Here is a 16930-nt window from a genome sequence, read left to right on the forward strand (position 1 = left end):
CCCCACCTCGCTACAACCTCCTTTCAGGGAGTTGTAGAGAGCGATGAGGTCTCCCCTCAGCCTCCTTTTCTCCAGGCTAAACAACCCCAGTTCCCTCAGCCGCTCCTCATCAGACTTGTGCTCTAGACCCTTCACCAGCTTCGTTGCTCTTTTGACACATTATAGAATAGTAAATGGTGTAAAAAACAATTGAACTAACGTGGGAGACCATGAACAATCAAACTTGTTATGGAAAATTACCGGTTGTAAGGTAGGCAAAATAACAAGCTGTGAGGTTGTTTGGAAAATACATTATCATGCCCTCGTTCTAGAAATGTATATTTAGTACTAATGCGTGAATTATGCCATTTATTTGTCTGTTATTTTAATAGGATTTGTCCATAGCACATTTATTATAGCATACAGCTTTACATATGCAGCTCCAAACATTACCATACAAATCTTCCAATATGCAGGTTGTCAGACCAAACCAAGAATTGCAAATTAGGCTGATCTAAATACAACTTTCTCTCCCAGTGACATTCATGTGGTATCTGGCATTTTCCTGGGATTATGTCAGGCTCACTTTCATTGAGAACCCTAGCAGTATCTCTAACAGCTCCACTGTGCTTGTTGGTCTTAGCAAGCTATAAGTAGATCGTCTGTCATGAACACGGCTGCTGCACCTGCTTGTAAAAATGGAGCAGAGAGATCTGAACTGCTCTGTCTTTAGTGAAACTAATACTCTTTTTATTCTTGTTGTTTTTCCTGAATTTATAGAGTTAGCAAGATTAAGTATTGTCTCTAGTGGATGTTAGTCTCTACTGTCTCAATACATAAATTTTTCTGCTGTACTTCTCCACCTAGTTTGGCTTATGACTTTCTCTTAGGTTAACTAACCTAAATTATTTTGTGAGCTGTAAATTATATTCTTCTTCACAGCTACTCATTCACTTCACTCCTAAGTCGCTTCAGATCTCCTGAACATTTACTATTTTGGACAGACAAAGTAATGCTTTTAAGTTGCTGTTTTACCGGGATATCTCATGTTTTGACTGCTTGGTGTTTGATAGTGTTTCATCTTCCCATCCTACGTGTGTTACATCACATTAAGTTGCAAAAGGATTCCTGTTTCGAATGCTTGCTCTTCCAAGGATTAATCACTTATAATTACAAAAAAATCTATGACTGTTAACAGTTGGTCATTTTTATGGCTGTAGTTGAAATCCATTGTTATTTTTGTTGGACAGACTTTGGCCAGGTCCTAAGAACTTGCATGTCCCGTTGCATTTAGTGGAGCCTCAGGCTTGTGTTAGTCATGAAGACTGTTCATGCAGATCTGAGGGGACAAAGGTGTTTAAGAGGGAATCCTTTATAGCCTGCTGAGTGATAGCTGCATGAGCTGCCAGGAGTAAAACTCAGAGTGAAGGGGTTGCCCCTTTTGTAGGTGCAGGTCTTCAGCTGTGAATAATTCCTGAAGTTTGAAAGACCCAAAAGGAAAGAAATCATCTGAAACGTAGATCAACCCAGCCCTCAGCTACAATTTACTCCTCCTGATTGAGAATAGGTCCCAAATTTATATTTCTCATTGCAGAGTGAGGAAGCAATGCCAGGGCGCTAAAGGAGTGCTGGGGACACCTCTGTGCTTGGACTGATGCCCATGACAGTATTAGCAAAGCTTGTGGATCCAGGGGAAAACCAGACTGATTTGGGAAGTCTAGATGCTACTGCTGTCTAAATGACAGATTTAAGTTCCTGGGAAATGAATGTTCATATTTCTCAGCATGGTATACTTAATACACATGACTTGATTTGGAAGGCAGAATTAATAATGTGTTTATACTTAAATGGGATTTAAATACCTCTGTCTGGGAAACAGCAAAAATATGCAAACAGGTTCTGTATCACTCATGCAGTCACTCTGCCCTCTGTGAGGCTCTATAGCGTAGTACATATGCTTGATCACTAACTCATTTTATACAAATCTGCTAGTGTCAGTCTTGATCACTGCATACAGAAGTGGGTGAATGTGGTAATCAAGTGCAAGCAGCGTGCAGATACGTGGAACTGAAACATCCAGAAAATCCAGACAATTTTAAGTGATCAAAAGGTGGTGGAGCAACATTTCCAGGCAACAAAAGTCTATAGGAAAACACAGATTTAGCAGTACGATTGGACCTATACAAATTCAATTCTGTAGTCCAGATCAAAGATCTTTACTTTCTAGACTCTAGGAAAACTTCCTTAGCTTTTTGTCCTAATCTTTCCATCTTGGGCATATTGCTAGGTATAGTAATTATACTTTGCATTTTATCATATTTTAATAATGGTTACAACAACAAAATCTATAGCTTTGTATTCTAATTCTTTTTCCATTTTTAGCTTCTTGAATTTGTAGGCTTACATTCGATCTAAGTATTTGTACTACACACACAGCTACTACCCAGATATTGACTGAAATGCAGGAATGGAAAGGACCTCAGAGATCACCTGGTCCATTTTCAGAGTCAGAACAAAGGCCACATCAAATCATCCTTGCTTGTCTGTTCCTGTCCCTTTGTATTGCATTGTCTTGTTTCTTGGCTTTTATAGGGACATTTTTGTAAGTTGCAGAATGTTGATAACATTACCCAATTTTTTAAGGAGGAGGCTTTCTTGACTGCAGAGGGAAAGGAGTAAGCAAGGTGCAAATGACTCTTGGTGCTCACAGAGTGAGCTTAGCCTGAAATATTTGCCTTATACTAATGTCTGAAATTCAGAAGTCTTCATCCTGACAAATGTCCCTTCATACAAATGTACGTTGCTACAGCATAAGCCTCTATTTTCAAATGCAGTCTGCGCTTTTATCTTAGGAGCACACACTAAGGATGCCTTTCTGTATTCTGTTGTTCTTCCCATGACAAATCTGTAGTATGACAACTATTTAACAGGAATAACAATTTTCTTCTTTTAGCATTTTCTACCTTGTTACCAAAAAAAATGTTACAAAAAAAAGTTAAAAGCTGTCTTTTGAGGAAAAAAATAAAATTGAGTAGTTCTCAATTGCCAGTTCTGACATAGAATAAAATTATGGCAAAAGGTGGACTCTTTGTACTTTTTTGAGGCATTGCTACAGTGGAGTAAATCAACAGCAAAAGTGGCAGTTCAATAAGCAAACCAGAGTGAATGTCATGAGCTTGCTGTCACCCATACCTGAATCCTCTTCCTTTGTGGATTTAATGGCACCTTAAATTTTCTACAAATTCATTGCAGACTTGTAAAACAAGTACTTATCTTACAATAAGTTTAATGCTTATTTTTAAGAATGATTTACGTACTACTTAAGAGCTTTGAAAAAGGAATTATGTGAAAGCATGCAACCATTCTGAAAATGAAAGCTGTGGCCATTCCTAAAGAAAAGGAAGAAGGGAAATAGAAGTTTTCTCACTGCGTTGGGAAAGACTTTATTTAAAGTATTTTGCAGCTAATCTTTACCAGATATCCACAGATTATCACTAAAGATAAATGAATGAATAAATAAATAAACAAAAGCACCCCAATTTTGGGAAGGTAATTTCAATTAATTGCCTCATTCTAAAAGAAAAAAGCTTCACTGAAGTTCACATTATCTCATTAGAGTGTTTTTTGAATTCGTAATTGTTTTGCATTCTACATCAGAACAATCACAACTTGTACATTTGTTCTCCCACCTGAGCACCTGGGAAATGGACTGTACGTTTTATTCTTCTGTAGAACTGGTTATTGTTGCAGCATGGCAACAGGAAAGGATTTGCTAAAATTAAGTCCACTATTTGTATTTCATTGATTAAATTTTGGACCATCAAAAGGGGTTAAAGACGAAAACTTATTTCAAGATAGAAATGTCACTGCGCAGGAAATGGTGAACTACCCAAACCCCTTTACATCTTTGCAGCAGCACTGGTGTTAAAGTGTTCTTCTGTGATAAATGAGGTGAGATAGGTAAATATGGCTAAGCAAACACAGAGCAAGGACATGAGGTATGATTTCTTAGACAGCCATCTCAGTTGGATGAGTGAGAACAATGTTCACCAGATTGTCAGAATTAGTAGAACCAACAATCCCTGAGCATAATGGCATAAATCAGTTCAAGGATTTTGCTGTCTGGAAATGCTCGCAGTGAAGCACAGCCTAGTCAGGACTCCAAGGGCATGTAATTTTGAAGAATGTTTATTGGCATAAGGTGACAAACAGAATCTTGAATGGGTTTTCAATCCCATGTAAAAGTTAAGAGAGAAAAGGACATTATATGAGAACAACCAAATCTTTCCACAAACGGTGGATTTTTTTTCCAAATACCAATTTTCATCTGTTTAATGTTTTCTTCCTGTGAATGTTCAACATGGAATTAATAGTTTTTCTGTGTTCTTTCAACCTACACAGGACAGTTAGAATGATATGGTAGGATTTTCCTGTGTTCTTTTAAGGAAAACAAACTTTGCCTTTGTTCACATAGCACCAATCACCAAACGAAAATATAAAAGGCCATAATAATTACTATATAATTGATATAATTACATACACTGGACATATTTATAAAATGTAATTCTCTAAGGGAGCATTTCAAATGCTTACTAAACTAATAATTTTTTTTGAAAACAAGTTGTTAGCATATGCAATGTACTTTATGAAGTATTGTATATTCATGCTATATAAATCACAAAATAAAACCTGTAATGATAATTAACTGATGAGACTTACATAAGGAATCCACAAACCACTAATTAAGTACTTGATTGTGAAAATTCAGTCTGCTTGAACAAACTGGTAGACAAACCCTTGGCTGATGGGAATCCGCAAAATTTCACAAACACAAATAATCACTTTGCGATTGTCTTGTCACTGTATAGGGATTTTACCTATCCTAACAATAGACAGCTGCAAATTAAGCATATAAATCAACATTATTGTATGAAATCCCTGTGTAGACAATGGAGAGAGATGAGTATGATTGGGTAAGGATCAATGAGTGTCTGAAGATGTCTGTCCTCTCTCCATTGACTTGTCAAGACAGGCTAGAGGCACAAGCTTGAATTAGATGCCCTCTAGACAGAAAAAGACAAAATTAATCCTTTATTCACCCCATGTAAAAGGCCAGAAATAATTATATAACATGCAGAGCTGTAGCTGGTATAATATGTTTGAAGTAGAGGAAGTGAAGAAATATTTTGCAAAACATGTTTTTATTGTGGATATTTTTGGTTTTTATTAGAAAGTAGTAACGTGTGTAGGTTTGCATAAAAAATGCTCAGTACATAGGAAAGTGTTTTTACTATTAACCTCTTAAAGCAAATGCAAAGATCCAAGCAAAACTCCAAGCATTTTATTTTACTTGAAGTGTTTCCTTACTCATACTACCAGTTCTTTCAAGAGATTTCAACTATTTCACTCTTCATTTTGATTCATATATGGTTTTAAATTCTTAGTTATGCTGTTCGGTGATGAGTTGATCACAAGACACAGATTGTTGTAGAGATGCATGTGAATTTAAATTCACTTTTTTGCATTTTTTTATCAAACTCATCAATACTATAAAAGATTCAATACAGATCAGATTTAGCAACATTAGTTGTCAGTCTTTTCTGTGAAGGTATGGAAATCCAAGAAGCAAGCTACTTTTGCACCACAAAGCTATTTTTGCACTGCAAAAATATTGTTTTCTACTAAACAGGGTGTCCTTCCTCTCTGATAGTCTAATTCCAATTCTAACAGTTATATAAATAAGCATACTTCTTTTATAATCAGTCTCTTTTGATTACTTAAGAGAAGAAAATGAGAACAAAATATTTATGTCAAAAAATGTTTGTATATACACATATGCTGGGACAGAAATATGCTGTATTGTGAGTTTCAGTGTGATTTGTTTTTTGGGATAGCTAATCATCCACCAAGTCTACTGATTAATATCCTGCATTATTCTTCAGGCTGTTAATTTCTGGTACGTCCTGGTGATGAATGATGAACACACAGAGCGGCGCTATCTGCTTTACTTCCTTTTGAGTTGGGGGCTTCCAGCTTTTGTTGTGATCCTGCTTTTAATTATCCTGAGAGGAATCTATCATCACAGCACAGCACAGATTTATGGCCTCGTCTACAGTGATCTGTAAGTTTTCCTTTAAAAAAGCATGAGCTAGCTATTGTACTCTCTATATTGTTTTATATTTAATTTGCTTGCACATAGAGAAGGGGATATGCATACCGCCAAATGCAGTAAGGGGCAGGGGGATTCCTCATTTGGTGGAGATGAAGCAAGTATGTCGCCCACATGCAATGCAGCACTTTCCGTGCAATTGGGCTTTGCTACAGTTTCTCCACAGCTCCATCCTGGGCTGAGCATTGGCAGAGCCAGCTTGACCATGTCTGCTTTGTGGGTAAATTATTTATTCTTTTCTGAGACTGTGCAATTCCAGGGTAAAGGATAGAAATGGCTACTGCTGCAGAAGTGAGCAGAAGAGCATGTTTTTCTTCCATTTAATTTCTGTGTTTAAAAAAACACAACACGAAACCAAGCCTTAAACCCCCCATCTCTTAGATTATTAAATATATTCTCTGCTAAACAATGTTGCTACATTAACATGTCAAATATATTTCCTGAAGTGTTTCTCTTGGAATACTGAATATGTTATATTCCAAACTGTTCCCAGTTTGAGCATTGCTGTAATGCCAATAATTAACACAGCCCTTTCAAAGCTATATATGACCTCAGAAAACTGTCCTAATTAAAACAATACATCTTCATAGAACTTGAGACATTTAAGTGGAAAGATACATAAATATTTTTGTTCTCCTTCCCTACCTCTTTTACTCTGGCCCCTTTTCTGGCAAAGCTGATCTATGATAATATCTATTCTAGGATATGAGGCTATTATGCTTATTCACTTTGTGTCATAATTACATGCTTCACGCACAGGAAAGAGTAAACACACAATTTCTTTTTAAAATAGTAGAAGAATGTACAAATTATTTTTATGAAAACTTCTTAAGAGGGTGCTTGCAGAGTAGACCCAAAACAGGAGAATATCCATCTGTCTTTAATAAAAGAGGAAGATACAGTGTGCATCATTCCATTATAACTGAACAAAATTCAGTGCAGTGGTTTTTTGTCATACAAAGGGAATTACTGTGAGAAGTAGATACTGGAATTCAATATCTGTTTGTTTGAGTATATGCATATACATATATATGTGCACTTATAAATACTACTTGTATATACATATATATGTGTACAGCGCATGATAAGCAGGGATACCTGATTTAGATCTAAATGAGCTACACTGGGTACTACAAGCTGTCTAGCCTTGTTAGCCAAGGTTTAGTCCCACATTAATAGACACCACCTCTCAACTCAAAAGAGTATCTGAGGTCTACAATAGCAGACCATTTCCGATATTCACACTACATCAAGGAGTGCTGCATAGATCTATACCATCCCATACACAGATATTTCTTCGCAGAACATGGTGAACAAGAGTATTGTATTTTTCTTCATGGTAAAATGCTTCTCTATGCATAGTAAACACAAGAAATGTGTGTAGCATAATCAAGTCTTCTGATTGCAATCAGACAGTGGGCTGATGGTATCATTATGCAGTGAACCACAGTTTCACAGTTGTTTTCTTTTGATGTCCATGTCTTATTCTTTCAAGAACAAGGAAAAATCCCTATGTTCTGATAAAATTATTAAGTGGAGGAAAATTACTCGTCCAACTCATTTCCCCAAATTAAATATAAAACTTTTCCAGCATCTTACTAAAGTGGGCAAATGCCAGAAATCATCCCAAGCTTAGTGAGTGTGCAGCTTATTCCAGCTCAGTCAATGTGAACATTGTAAGGAGATATCTGCAAGGATTTTCATAAATAGCATTGATGCTAATTCCTAATTTGAAGAGCACTTTAAAAGTTGCTCTTAAATATACAAAGAGGACTTTCAAAGCCAGAATGTAGGGAAGAGGACAGATTGAACTGCATCACTTGGTTTGTTTTCTCCAAACCAGGATGTAGTAGTGGAAAAAGTAACAAGGAGATTTCCAAAGTCAAGGTCATTACATACTAACTTCAGAATCAGCCTCACAAATAGTTTGAGAACAATGGTGGGCAGGTAAGGACCTCATTCTATGTGAGAGCTGGAAGACTGGTTAAAGTAATAAAAGCAGCGAAGCCTGTTATCTCAGCTCTCTCCTAAGTGATACCTCCTTCAGGCAACTAATTTTTGCATTACTGTGGTGTCTGACCAACTGTTTTGTTCCTAACCAGAATGCCATGGGCACAATTAATTGCCAAAATGAATGAACTTCATTTTATTCTTGTACTGAACAAAAAATTATTTGAGCTGTATTGGATTTTGTGCTTCAAAAGAAGTATTATGACAAGGTCGTCCTTCGGATATGACAAATTCTACACACAAATGCATATATTTTGTACAATAACTCCCATAATATGTCACAGTATAAATTAGCAGGCTGCTATGGTGATAACAGTAGTATACATATTGGTGATTATTTTCATAATTCGTGGAGTTTATGTATGGCATGAACAGTGCACTCTGGCATTATGTGAATATTTTTATGATACTGGTAAATTTGCTGTATCAATGCCACCAGGTAGCATAATTTTTTTGAGATCATAGCTCAATGATGTGTGAAAGAGCTAACTGCCAAGAAAGGGCTCTTTTACTCCTCCCTTTGCTAATTTCCCTATTGCTCAGCTGGAGGTGAAAGGCTGTTTGAATAGGACTCGAAAAGTTGGCAATGAAAGGCGTATCAGCATAACTTGAATGCAAGAAGTAGTGAGATGGGTATTTGCCTAGGATGGGTTTGAATGGTGGAAGAGCAGTCTATCTGGTTATCTGTAAAGAAAAATGTGGAGGTTCTATGAATATCTGATACAATACCTTTACTAAGAAAAGTAATAAGATTTGATCCCCTCTTAAAAATATGCATTAGTTCTCTTGTCTTCTTTTAAAAAAGAATAACAAGTTATTTCAGATGCAGGTGTTTATAACTGCACCTCTGCTTAATTTCTGTGTGTAATAACCACTGGCTCAATCATGTCGTGAAACTTCAAAGTGGGGGCATTCTCTGTGTGCAGCTGACTTGTAGAATCATAGAATAGTTTGGGTTGGAAGGGACCTCAAAGGTCATCTAGTCCAACCCCCCTGCCATGGGCAGGGACAATGCCCCTTGTAGAAGAGGCTTGGATAGGCATTTGCTATCTATCCTGTTTTTTACTTTTTGTGTTATGGTAAAAGTCTTACATGAAGGTTTGTCAATGTTTGCAAATGAAATCTCTAATGTGTCTCTAAATTTCAAGTATATTGTCTACCTTGCTCTCTAGTAACCATGCTCTAAAATGTGTATCCTTGCTTAAGAGTTGCCATGATGGCTGAGGCATTAGTGGTTTTTAGTGGTAAGAGGCAGGTGCCAGCTCCTTTCAAGTGGCTAATAACTGAAATTTGAATTAAGGTCTGAACTAGATGGTTTAAAATCACTCTAAAAAAAAAATATTATCCTTCTATATTTCTGAGTCTTTATGTCATACAGACAATTTTCCAACCCTTGTTTGAATTTGCTGCAATCTCTGTCTAAAATATCTCTGTCTAAAATATCTTCTAAGGACATAAATTCTACCGTTTAGGTACACGCTGTTTTAAAAAAGTATTTCCTTTTGTCATTTCTTATTACATTGAATGTCACCGTGACTTTGTGTTGTGACATAAGTAGAAACCTCAGGATAACCTTTCTCTTAAATTTGTTTTTTTTTCTTATCTCCTATCTGATTGTCTCTTTCAGGATTATAAACCAAACCCATAATTTGTGTTCCTTCACAGGAATTGTAAATGTCCTTGCACACTTTAACACCTTTCTTCTCCATTTGAGAAGACTTTTTCCTATTGAATAAGAAAAACTTATGAACAGATGAGTTCACAAGACAAGAGTTCAGCTTAAAATCAAATTCCAAAGCTCACTGTGGTTCCCAGACTTCAGACAGTTCAGCATTTGCTGTTGTCCTGGTATATACAGCTAATCAGTCATGGCCTCGTTTCTGAAAATTTTTTAGCTAATGTTCTCAAAGTGAGTTTAATCTTAGCAATACGTTTAAAGTAAGTAGTGTATTTCTAATAGGTCTCTTAAAGTACAAAGACACAGTTCACCTGGTATGGTGGAAAACATATGGAGGCAAATTGAAACTGTAGATACTGGCCAAGAGAGATGTAAAGTGCAATGGAGAGGTGAGGAGAGAAATGTGAAGAATTACATAAAATCTAGCTCCCACCAGTTTCATCCCAGTCTCATTGATGGTTTCTTTGAAGAAAAATGTCAGCAATATATGTCTACCATGTATCTTTAGAGGGATTGCATCACAGGCGATTTACAGACTGCAGACAGTTCTGGAAACCAATGCGGGTATAGATATAAAACCTCAAACTGGTGAATGACTTGAGACTAGCAACAAATCAATCATCTTTTATGGAAGAAGCTGGGTTTGGGTTCATGACACTTTATAACTCTCTTACAAAACAAAGAAGCAAGCAAAAGAACTTCTAAAATGGGAATCTTTGACAATAAAGTAGCTTTCTAATTTCTCATATAACCCTGAAAATTTAGTTGTCCACACTTGCATACAAGTAAAAATTTCAATAACCTTTGAAGTCAGTGGAACCACACCCATTCGTAGGGTTTTGCCTTAACTCATCTGTTTCTAAGATCGGAGACCAGAATTATTTAATTACAAGTATCAGTTTTTGTTCACAAACATGAGTTTAGAGGTTAATTATGCTACATTCACTGGACTTGTACCCAAGAGATTGTCCAGAGCTATAACAGAAGTTATAAAAAAAAGGTACTACTCCAAAATGGGCCAGAATCACAGCTCAGAGGAGCTTGAACTTTTAACTCACTTGGGTGGTTTGAAAACTCTTACTACAATAGCATTAAAGTATGTTTTTTATAAACTTGAGAAGTTCTCTTAGCTTTAAGCTTTGAGTCTGACTAGATCTTCTTCTTGAAACTGAACTCCCCTAAGAAGGCCAAAGGACTGTTTTTGTTAGAGTATAAACTAAAACAAGTAACCTTTGAAAAGGAGAAAACCGGAAGTGATTAGACATGACAGAATACAAATTTAAAAGTTTATAAACAAACATCTCCCTGCCCACTGTGTCCTTGCAAAAGCTGGTCAAGCTGGTTTTCAAGCATGGCTTTTGTCAAGCTTTAGCCTATCTTTTTTAATTGAAGCAAACTATATAGTTTCCTCTAGTTCCCAGAATGGTTTTTTTGGTCATTTCTGAGACATGGCTGTCTGCTCCTTGCACTTTTTAGAGCTCTTTTCCCTCTGCCTATCCCTCCGGTTTCTGGAAGTGTCTCTTTTTTAGCAAGATCATTTATTTGCCCAAGGGAAGAATGATCTCCCCTCTCAGGAGGTCCCACCTAATTCATTCATTTTCCTCTTTAAAATCCCCTGTGGCGAACAAACTGAGCACAGAAGAACCACATGAACCACTGCAATACTTTAAAATTATAGAAGTATCCGTGTATGTGGTTTCAGTGATAGCGATATGATAACATCTCACAGCAGAAAAAGGCCAAGCTAAATGTTCTCACAAATATATCTTCTTTGTATCACATCATCTGCCATAATGATATCTATGAGAAATAATGAAAAAAGATTGTCCAGCAAAATTCCTTTCTAGAGTAAAACAAACACTTCTATCTCTGCAGTCTAGACCAAGGCAGAGATTTTTCCAGCAAAGTCACTGGATCTGTGACTGTGCAGCCACGTCCAGGGGACAGGAGAACACAAGGCTACAGAAAGCTGGAAATGATGAACTTCTTCTTGTGACTGAGAGTTACGACTCTTCCTGTTACTCACATGGCAGTTTCTCTGAATCAAGCTCTTACACATGGGCACGGCATGGGGCACAAATTAATGTCTGGGAGCCACGGCCAACATTATCTGGAAAAGAAACTTCACAGAAAATGCGTTCCAGTACCAGGTGCATAGCAGTGGGTCAAGGGCACTTTGTGTATCCTCACATGAGAGGAAGTCAGACCTGGATTTCAGACAAAACAAGCAGTGCAGTTGCTGTCTGAATGCTCAGTTTCCTTGAGCGAGTCATGCCCTGCTGGGTTGTAACCCAAACTAGTGATAAAATAGAAGCATGGAGATAACTCATGCTCTGAGATACTAAGTCTTACTTGTTGGTTTATTTAACACCTGTATGCTGAGAGCTGTACAATGCACAAAAATAGAGATAGTGTACACTTCCAAAGACGCTTTCATGTGGTGAACCACAAATGCTAGCAGGGTAGCAGGGTTCGCATCACTTGAGAGTGTAGTGAAGAAGTGGAAGGCTTAAAAGAAGCACAAACCTGTAAATGATTATGCCCTGCTTGTAATATTTGGTGTTATACAAAGTACATAGAAGTTGCGCGTGATGAGAAATGTTTACTTTAAAGCCTTGCCAGGACTGGAAGTTTGAATGATAAGGCCCACCAAAGATTTCTTAAATAAAGAAGTTTTAACTCATAGGGATAGGTGAGAGGATGGGGACAGTCTAGGATCAGGGCTCAACCTGAACAAAAACATAACACATAATAATTCATGATGTGTTGTCTAAGTACTTCTCCAAGGTTCATTTGTTTTGATGCTGTTGTAAGGATAAAATCTTCCTGAAGCACCTTTCCAGACACTACTTTTCATTAAGTTTTATTTCAAGACAAGTTGCCCCTGCAACTTCTAATTATTTACTGGCTGCACTTTTAAGGAGGACCCCATAAACCTTAATTATTTGTTACAGATGGAGTCATGCTTTCTCTCTAACCGAACACCTGCCAGGCTGGTGCACTGACACTTAACCCAGTCAGACAAAATACTGGACAGGTCTCACCAAGGTGGATGACTGTTTCACTGCTGGCACGTGTTCTGGGCACAGATCCCTGGCTTGCTAGCTGTTCCCTGTAATGGAGCCCTGCTTCCTTAAACCTAAGGACTTGTGCCACTACCAGTAACAGGAATTTTTTAGCTTGAGCAAGCTAATGTCTGTCTAAATATTTGGATGAAGTCTCTTATGTCCCCCTTCCCGTATTACTTTAAAAGCGTTAAATTTAGTCCTGAATCTTAGAACAACATGCTTGAAACACCAGACTTTTACAGGCAGGAATAGCTAAGAAAATAGCCAAGAATAGCCAGAAAAAGCATTCAGGGATTTTAACTGAACTGTCAGACGTGCTAAGAGAAAGAGGTTTCTGTGACAAATGGATGTGGAATTCCCATCCCCTAATGCCTGAGCCTTGCTTTATATTCTGCGTGGACTTGGAAGTGTCTCCCTGTGTGGTACTCTCCCTCCAGCTTGTGCTTCCTGTTATCCCAATTTTCTCCACCTCCTTTCTCCTCAGTTTGCTGGCAAATCACCTAGGATTTCAAAGCTTTTGCAGACCGCTGTTGCTAGGGCTCAGCGCAGAATGATGCGTGGACATCTGGATGTGAGGCTGAATGCTGTGCAAACCACTCAGCTGAAGCAGCGGGGGGAAAAAGCCTGCATTTTTCACTGGCTGATTTCTCACCATTCACTCTTTTGCCCTTCTCAGCAGGGTAAATTAGCCCATGCTGAGCTCTGCACTTCTGTAGGAGAAACGTTTCTGATGAACCAGAGCTACCTGGGTTATGTCTACACTGCACGACAGTGTAGACATTCCCATATATATATAGATAGATAGATAGATATGTACTGGGCAAATTACCCAATTTCCCTGATGTATAGCAACAGTTAAGAGAATACAAAGTTTGGCCTTTTTGTATTCTGTACTTGAGCTTTGTTTTCTGAACTCCTCCATTATTTCCAGTGAAGCTGCCTAATGTGCTACCCACTGCTAAGGATTATTTAAAAATAACTCAATGCTAAATGTGATGGCTTTAATTACCTTTTATTTATCCCTCATTACCAGCATATGTTTTCAGTGGAGGAAAATAGTTGGGGGTGGGGGCAGGGGGTTGAGTGCTTTTTATATCTTGGCAAATATTTACTGTTAATGTTAAGCAAATGTTAGCACATCAGAAACAGACATAATCGCTGTGTTGTGGTTTTAAAGCATTAAAATAAAGAAAGATAAATTCTGGCTGATTTGAGTGACAGAATTTTGAAAAGTGAGTACAGGAAAATATTTGTTATTAAGGTAATATTCCCAACCAATGTTAAGTTCTGACAAATCAAGGTAGTTTTAAAGGGTTGCAAGGATAGGTTGTTACAGGTGAAAGCTGCACCCACAAATGACCTTGGGGCCTGGTCCCTCAAACAGCTTCAGACGAGGGGATTTTTGTGCCCAAGCAGAACTCCAGAAACTTCTCTGAAGCCTGCATAGTACTATGGGAAGAGTAACAGAGAACAGCTGCAGGATGAAGGCTTGCATCCCTGCCACTGACAGCTTTTAAAAGCTTCATATTTCCTTTCAGGTTGTGTAAGAAATTAGCAAGATAGTCCCTCCTACTTTGTGGTCTTTAATTAGCAGAATACCGCCTACTGCTACTAAAAAAACTCGTTCGCGGTTTATCTGTTTTCTAACAGTTTAGAAAAGCCTTCATCTGATACGCTAGAATACAGCAGGAAATGCTAAAATAAGCAATAGTGAGATCAATACCAGCAACTGGCTCCGACTACTTCATTGACGCTGACATGCTGTTTATAATAAGTATGTAAATCGAACCTCTTGTATTTGATCTTCCTAAAAAGAGTAGAAAGAAAATAAGGTTTTTTCCTAACTTTACCACAGCACTGTTCTGCAGTAGGTCGATTTTGCATGAAGTACATGGACATTGACTGTAATTAGTGCAGCGAGCTGTGCTTTGGAAGGCAGACTCTTGTCTGTGCTATGTAACAGCACCAGTAATTAAAAGTGTATCCCACCGAACTGTGCTAAGGTATGTCTGAGAAAAAGGAACGCAGCTTTAGCAGATTGATTTGTATTAGCAGTATTAAATTTAGTTGTCACACAGAATCAGTATGTCTAATAGAGAGGCTGCAGAAGAAGAGGTTGTGGTGTGTGCTTATCTTGGACATTTATTATGTTACAACAAAACATGCAGATTAAAAAAGGTCTACACACTAAATACTGTTTTGAAGTGGGGAAAAAAACTTTTCATGACATTTTGTTATTCTTCATGCCAAAGGGCAGGACTGTGAACATGAGCCTCATTTATGTTTGACAGTTTGCACATGGAAACATCCCCTTTTTCAGCTAGACTTATATTAAAATCCTTGGTTTAAAGAATTAGTAGAAAAAGTACTCTAAATAGGACTGCCTTCCCTAAAAGCTAGTGCTCTTGAATGTGAGATACTGTAACAATTATTAAATAGTCAAAACCCAGAAAATAATAGATCGTTGTTTCAAAGCCATTGATAATGAGTGATGCACATGGGAAAGAAGCCTTAGATGTAAACAGGAGCAAGAGAATTAACTAAAATCAGACACAGGACTCCTTCAATAATTTTAAAATTGCAGTGTTAGCAAGAACTCTGCTCTAACATGTTTTAAGCAGGTTTCTACCAGCTTATTTTCCTGGTCAAATGCTGAGGGCTGCATGTCTTCTGGGGCTTCTGGCATGATCTGCCTGGGGACTCCAGAGCTTCCAGTGCCTTGGAAGTCTAAACTGCATTAACGCAGTGCTTCTGCTAGGTCCTTGCTGCTTCTCCTTTGGTAATTGCTGCTTCCTTAGTATTTTCTTTCACAGGAGGGGAAAAAAAGAGGAAAAAAAAGTAGGTATAAAATTGTTCAGAGAAATTTCCAGAGGATGGTATAATGAGAAGACTGAAACAGTGGGCCATGTTCTAAAACAACAGTAGATGACATTTTGGGTCCTTATTATAGAAAAGCATTGCTTAGGCATTTTATTTTTCCCCTTTTCACAACTGTTTAGCTCTACAGTAACAGTAGCAGTAGAGAAAAACAAGGAAATTGTTTCTTGCTTTATTATGCAGTAGGTCTGGTTTATTGACAAGACTGTTGTTGCACACACTGACTCATACTGAATCTTCTGAAGATCCTGTTCTTTGCTGTTTCAAAACAGCATCTTGGCACTTCTTCATTTTTTGTTCATGGTGGACTGGATTTTCCCCACTGTTTTCTATTGTTGGTAGTTACTCTGCGAGTACCTCCATTAATGACTGTGGTGCTACTCATAATGAATTTTGACATGTGAGTAAAGGTGATAGGGTCAAATTTCTAGCAGCAATTCCTACTGATGTAGAGTTGTCTTTCAAAAAATTGTTGGGACAATCTGTCCAAATGTAAACAGGAATGAGCAAGCCTTGGCTTGATTTCTGGCAATTGTAAGTTCTGCTGCTTTCTGAGTTTACATTTCTTAACAAAAATGGTCTAACTGTGTTTTCATTACCTTTTTTCCCTCCTTCTTCTCCTCTTCCCCTCACTTTCTTTTCTCTTTCTTTTGCTGCGTAAAGAAACTAAAAGAAAACTAAATAATGCCAAGGGGTTGACTGCCACATTATCACTCATAAAATCCGGAAAAACTGTTTAATAAACAGTTTGCATTTCATTTGAAACTTACATCCAGTAAAAGAATTAATTTCCCCATGTTGAATTGTCTATGAAATAAAAGGTATGGGCCTGTCTCTGATTTTCATTCATACCAAACAATATCCACAGCAGTAGTATGGGCAGTAAGAGATTTCTTGGGTTGTTCATTTTCCCATCATCCCAATGAGGTGACAGAGGCCAAGTACAGCACTGAATCAAAGGGGGTCAGTCTAGCTGCATTATGCTTTGGGCAGTAGTATTTGATTACAGAAGTCTCAAAAGGTACTTGTACAAGTAGGTGACGTGTTTCACAGCTGTACTGGGCTCTTTGGGGCAGCTTTTATGGTTCATCTGAGATTTGCTTGCTTTGACCGATAAGCAGATGATGTTTGTGGTCCAGAGAAAATCCC

General features: G+C 37.7%; 1 protein-coding gene across 1 annotated transcript in view; it reads left to right on the forward strand.

The window, feature by feature from the left end:
• ADGRV1 (adhesion G protein-coupled receptor V1) overlaps nucleotides 1-16930 on the forward strand; it is a 305425-nt gene that overhangs the window by 216300 nt on the left and 72195 nt on the right. The window contains exon 86 of the mRNA XM_019474377.1: nucleotides 5922-6100. Within this exon, the coding sequence (XP_019329922.1) occupies nucleotides 5922-6100 (179 nt within the window). The remainder of the gene's footprint in view (nucleotides 1-5921; nucleotides 6101-16930) is intronic.

This window comes from Aptenodytes forsteri, unplaced genomic scaffold, assembly GCF_000699145.1.
Source record: "Aptenodytes forsteri isolate BGI_AS27 unplaced genomic scaffold, ASM69914v1 Scaffold41, whole genome shotgun sequence".
In the NCBI taxonomy this organism is placed as follows: Eukaryota; Metazoa; Chordata; class Aves; order Sphenisciformes; family Spheniscidae; genus Aptenodytes; species Aptenodytes forsteri.